Source organism: Corylus avellana, chromosome 1 (genome assembly GCF_965113065.1).
Source record: "Corylus avellana chromosome 1, dhCorAvel1.hap1.2, whole genome shotgun sequence".
NCBI classification, from domain to species: Eukaryota; Viridiplantae; Streptophyta; class Magnoliopsida; order Fagales; family Betulaceae; genus Corylus; species Corylus avellana.
In genome coordinates, this window is record NC_142490.1 from 40,722,365 (window position 1) to 40,729,052 (window position 6,688).

The window sequence follows — 6,688 nt, forward strand, 5'->3', positions numbered from 1 at the left end:
AATTTAAATAAGTTATATATAATAACATAAATGTGAAATTGTTATATATAATATATATATAGCCGGCCATATATATACCATATATACATATGTATTACCCATATATATATTTCTTTATTTCTTTATATATTTACAGTATATATATATGGCGGGCATATATATATATATAACAAAAAAAATTGAAATGCAAATATATAGCTAGGGAGGAACGACAGAGTGAAGCAATTCATGTAAATATATCAATCATCTTGCACAAAACCAAATTCATAATTATTTTCTTTTCAAATGTATTACACGAAATTAGCACAAACATCACCCGAACTTGCACACAAACACCAAATCCAAACCAAAGAAATAAATAAATACAAGGATGCATTTATATATATATATATATATATATACACCTGTGAGCAGCTCTTGTAGAAGCTAGAAACGGAGGGAGAGAGGACGACGGCCGGAGATCGATGGCGGAGAGACAGCCGGCAGGTTTAGCTGCATGCGGAGGATCGGAGATTTCGTAAGAGAGAAACTACTGAGCTTGAGAGAGAGTATATATACGGCCGGCGTGTGGATAAGAGGAAAAAAAAAGAAAAAAGAAGAAGCTTAATACTCGAGCTTCAGCTATGGCGGAAGAAAGAAAGAAAAACAGAGAAAACAAAGAGAAAAAAGAAAAGCTGAGAGAAAATATTGTTGGGTGGTGGTCGTAGCATCCAGCTGGGGGAAAGAAAAGATATATATATATAAAAAAAGAAATAAAAAATAAAAAATTCAAATGCGCCAAGCCTCTTAATTAAGAGGCATGGCGCGCTAGCTGGGAGATGGGACGTCTGCGCAGGGGAGGGTCTCGAGGGGATTCCTGACGTGCCAGGTGTCGCACGTCAGGAATCCACTCGAAAAAGAAAAAAAGAAAAAAAATATATAATTATCTATATATATATAGATAAATAATCAGAATTTTTCTGACGTGGCAGTGTGCCACGTCAGAATTTTCTGACGTGGTAATTTACCACGTTAGAATTCTTCTGACGTGGTAGTTTACCACGTTAGAAAATTCTGACATGGCAGTGCACCACGTTAGAAAATTCTGACGTGGCGGTGTGCCACGTCAGAATTTTCTAACATGATAATTTGCACGTCAGAATTTCCTGACATGGCACATTGCCACGTCAGAAAAATTATGACGTGGTAAATGTGGATACGTCAGAAAATATATAATTTTTTAAGTTTTAAAATCTGTAACAATTTTCTGACGTTGCAATATTTAACACGTCAGAATTTTCTGACGTGTTAAAACAAACACGTCAGAAAATGCTGACGTGGCACTATTCATGCGTCAGAAAATAATTTTCTCACGTGGTAAAATTTCCACGTCAGAAAATTAATGATGTGGCAACAAAACATGTACTGTAGCCATATCTGAAAATGCCTTTTTTTTTTTTCTTTTTTTTTTTTTTCTTTTTTTTTTTTTTGTAGTGGATGGGCATAAGAGTGATTATACGTGATTGTATGGGGGAGATGCTTGCCACTTTCCATTCTCCAAAATGTAATATTATTCAGCCGGTTGTTGCATAATTTGTTGTTGCTTTAAGGACATTAGTTTTGCTCATTAAACGATGGGGTGGCATAAGTTGGAACTGGAAGGAGATGCATTATAGGGGGTGTAGGCATTAAGAAATTATGACAAAAATTGGTGTTGTTATGACCAATTAATCGATGATACCTGTATTGTGCTGAATTTTTTTCAACAGTACTGGAAGGTATATCATGTGAGAATAGAGGCGAACAAAATAACTCATGAGCTAGCAAAGAATGCAATCTTATTTATGAATAAAGTAGTCCACACAGAGGAAATCCTTTAGTGTGTTAACGATATTGTTACAGCTGAACACGTTGTTCTAAGAATTTTTTTTCGTCAATTACTTGAATGAATGAATGGTTTAAATAAATAAATAAGTCTCATGTGCCTCCCTATCCCCACATGGATCTCACGTGCCATTTTAATGCCAGTTGTGTTTTCTTAAACATTAGGAGGCAAGCACCAACATAAGATAAAGAAAGATGTCGCTTACAAAAAAAACTGTCACACATTGATTGAATTATAGATACCAAAAAACCTCAGTGATTTCAATTTTTCTGTTTTAGTTACGTTTTATGCATCTCCATTTGTTTTGATTAATTATTCTTTCAAAAATATTTTCCATAAGCTTAAAGTTTTTTTTATTGATATTTTATCCTTATAGAACTAGGAGTACATTGTTAAAGTATTAATCAAATAATTAAATTTACCTCTTCATATCAGAGCAGAAGTGATTTAATATGGTATATTAGAACATATGTCTTGAGTTTGAACACTGCTTTTGTTAATTCACCTTATTTAAATTAAATATTTCACATGTTAGACATCACCTATAAAAAATATGTTTGAGCCCACAAGTAAATGATATAACTTGGCATCACCATTAATATTTATTATCACCATGAAAAAAAAAAAAAAAATCGACTTCTTTGGTACGTAATCCTAATTGAAGGTATGGAGGATTTGGATTTTTTTTTGGGGGGGGGGGGGGGGGGGGGGTTAACTTTCTTGATATAGAAATATCTAGATGATGTGGATCAGCCAGTGTGGCGGGAAAAAAACGACATGTCAAATCATGTGTGGAATTTTGCCATTGACTCGTCAAACAATATATTTGTCTACTTTTTTTATTGGTGATGGTGTGACACATTAACTGTTTTCATTATAATTTCAAACTGAAGTTAAGTGTAATGGGTTATTAATTTGTAGCATAGGATTACCATAGAGAGTGCTATTTGTCAAAGGGGTATAACTACAGACTGATTTTGCATTTTTTGATATATTGCAATACAATGATACAAAAAAGTACAGCACAGACGAGGTAGGTATGGCAAGTTTTACTACCTAATAGCAGAAATTACAAAGAGGGGGGGGGGGGGGGGGGGGGGTTTAACTTTGTTGATATAGAAATATCTAGATGATGTGGATCAGCCAGTGTGGCGGGAAAAAAACGACATGTCAAATCATGTGTGGAATTTTGCCATTGACTCGTCAAACAATATATTTGTCTACTTTTTTTTATTGGTGATGATGTGACACATTAACTGTTTTCATTAGAATTTCAAACTGAAGTTAAGTGTAATGGGTTATTAATTTGTAGCATAGGATTACCATAGAGAGTGCTATTTGTCAAAGGGATATAACTACAGACTGATTTTGCACTTTTTTATATATTGCAATACAATGATACAAAAAAGTACAGCACAGACGAGGTAGGTATGGCAAGTTTTACTACCTAATAGCAGAAATTACAAAGAGGGGGGGGGGGGGGGGGGGTTTAACTTTGTTGATATAGAAATATCTAGATGATGTGGATCAGCCAGTGTGGCGGGAAAAAAATGACATGTCAAATCATGTGTGGAATTTTGTCATTGACTCGTCAAACAAAGTATTTGTCTACTTTTTTTATTGGTGATGATGTGACACATTAACGGTTTTCATTAGAATTTCAAACCGAAGTTAAGTGTAATGGGTTATTAATTTGTAGCATAGGATTACCATAGAGAGTGCTATTTGTCAAAGGCGTATAACTATAGACTGATTTTGCATTTTTTGATATATTGCAATACAATGATACAAAAAAGTACAGCACAGACGAGGTAGGTATGGCAAGTTTTACTACCTAATAGCATAAATTACGAGGGGGGGGGGGGGTGCAGAGGTTTAACATAGAAATATCTATATGATGTGGATCAGACAGTGTGGCGGGAAAAAAATGACATGTCAAATCATGTGTGGAATTTTGCCATTTACTCGTCAAACAAAATATTTGTCTACTTTTTTTATTGGTGATGATGTGACACATTAACGGTTTTCATTAGAATTTCAAAACCGAAGTTAAGTGTAATGGGTTATTAATTTGTAGCATCGGATTACCATAGAGAGTGCTATTTGTCAAAGGGGTATAACTATAGACTTATTTTGCATTTTTTGATATTGCAATTACAGCACAGACGAGGTAGGTATGGCAAGTTTTACTACCTAATAGCAGAAATTACAAAAAGGGGGGCGGGGGGGGGGGGGGGGAGTTTAACTTTGTTGATGATGTGGATCAGCCACTGTGGCGGGAAAAAAATGACATGTGAAATCATGTGTGGAATTTTGCCATTGACTCATCAAACAAAATATTTGTCTACTTTTTTTATTGGTGATGATGTGACACATTAATGGTTTTAACATAGAAATATCTATATGATGTGGATCAGCCAGTGTGGTGGGAAAAAAATGACATGTCAAATCATGTGTGAAATTTTGCCATTGACTCGTCAAACAAAATATTTGTCTACTTTTTTTATTGGTGATGATGTGACACATTAACGGTTTTCATTAGAATTTCAAAACCGAAGTTAAGTGTAATGGGTTATTAATTTGTAGCATAGGATTACCATAGAGAGTGCTATTTGTCAAAGGGGTATAACTATAGATTGATTTTGCATTTTTGGATATTGCAATTACAGCACAGACGAGGTAGGTATGGCAAGTTTTACTACCTAATAGCAGAAATTACAAAAGGGGGGGGGGGGGGGGGGGTTAAACTTTGTTGATGATGTGGATCAGCCACTGTGGCGGGAAAAAAATGACATGTGAAATCATGTGTGGAATTTTGCCATTGACTCGTCAAACAAAATATTTGTCTACTTTTTTTATTGGTGATGATGTGACACATTAATGGTTTTAACATAGAAATATCTATATGATGTGGATCAGCCAGTGTGGCGGGAAAAAAATAACATGTCAAATCATGTGTTGAATTTTGCCATTGACTCGTCGAACAAAATATTTGTCTACTTTTTTTATTGGTGATGATGTGACACATTAACGGGTTTCATTAGAATTTCAAAACCGAAGTTAAGTGTAATGGGTTATTAATTTGTAGCATAGGATTACCATAGAGAGTGCTATTTGTCAAAGGGGTATAACTATAGACTAATTTTGCATTTTTTGATATTGCAATTACAACACAGAAGAGGTTGGTATGGCAAGTTCTACTACCTAATAGCAGAAATTACAAAAGGGGGGGGGGGGGGGGGGTGCGGGGGGTTTAACTTTGTTGATGATGTGGATCAGCCATTGTGGCAGGAAAAAAATGACATGTCAAATCATGTGTAGAATTTTGCCATTGACTCGTCAAACAAAATATTTGTCTACTTTTTTTATTGGTGATGATGTGACACATTAATGGTTTTCATTAGAATTTCAAAACCGAAGTTAAGTGTAATGGGTTATTAATTTGTAGCATAGGATTACCATAGAGAGTGCTATTTGTCAAAGGGGTATAACTATAGACTGATTTTGCATTTTTTGATATTGCAATTACAGCACAGACGAGGTAGGTATGGCAAGTTTTACTACCTAATAGCAGAAATTACAAAAGGAGGGGGGGGGGGGGGTGTTTAACTTTGTTGATGATGTGGATCAGCCAGTGTGGCGGGAAAAAAATGACATGTCAAATCATGTGTGGAACTTTGCCATTGAGTCGTCAAACAAAATATTTGTCTACTTTTTTGGTGATGATGTGACACATTAACTATTTTCATTAGAATTTCAAACCGAAGTTAAGTGTAATGGGTTATTAATTTGTAGCATAGGATTACCATAGAGAGTGCTATTTGTCAAAGGGGTATAACTATAGACTGATTTTGCATTTTTTGATATATTGCAATACAATGATACAAAAAAGTACAACACAGACGAGGTAGGTATGGCAAGTAAAGGGCAATAGTACAAGTATAATGGTTGGGCAAAATACAATTAACGTTTACTACCTAATAGCAGAAATGACAAACTTTAGCCGAACAAGAGATAAGAACCAAATTAAAAAAGAAAGAAAGAAACGAAACAAATTGAAAAATATAATTATGGATCGATGCATTTAAAATTACTAAGCCAATTTGAAATTCGGTCTTTCCTTTTTTTTTTTTTTTTTTTTTTTGGATTATGGCAAGAATTTTAGTTTGATTCTCCAATCAATTAAGAATTTTTAAGGTTGCATGCATGGAAGAAAATTTGACCCTCTTATATGTAAGTGTCACTCTCTGAGAAATTAACCTCATTGATATTTGGGGAAAATGATTGCAATTATAATTTATAATAGCAGTTGTTTATTATTGTCACGAAACCACAAAATATTAGTTACATTTTGCGTTATATCCTAAAAAACATTAGTTGGCTAAACATTTGTTTCGGGATAATATTAAATGTGGAAGGTTGGGTATAGGAGTGGTAGTTCGGGATAATGAGGAACGTGTGAAGGCAGCTAAATGCAGCATTAGCCACGGAGGAGCTGATCCTACAACTGCGGAGGCATTGGCAGCAGTTCATGCCTTGAGATTGTGCATGAAAATTGGAGTGCAAAATATCAGCATGGAAGGAGATGCTAAGAGTGTGGTAGATGCCCTGAATTCAAGGGAGGACAATTGGAGCAAGTTTGGACATCTTATAGCAGACGTTAAAACTTTGCTCAACAATTTTGCTTCTTGGGATATAAATTTTGTAGGACGAAATGCCAATTTTGCAGCCCATAACATGGTTAAATTGGCGGCGCAAATGGAAATAGAAAGAGAGTGGTTGGGAGAAATCCATGATTGCATCTCGGAGATTATCCGAAGATAG

At 34.9% G+C, this 6,688-nt stretch overlaps 1 protein-coding gene across 1 annotated transcript; it reads left to right on the top strand.

Annotated features, from left to right (window-relative positions):
* The first annotated feature begins 464 nt into the window (after positions 1 to 464).
* Positions 465 to 6,688, top strand: LOC148589844 (uncharacterized). The gene is made up of 2 exons (XM_088515407.1): positions 465 to 517; positions 6,283 to 6,688. The coding sequence occupies exons 1-2, from the start codon at positions 465 to 467 to the stop codon at positions 6,686 to 6,688; spliced, it is 459 nt and encodes a 152-aa protein (XP_088371533.1).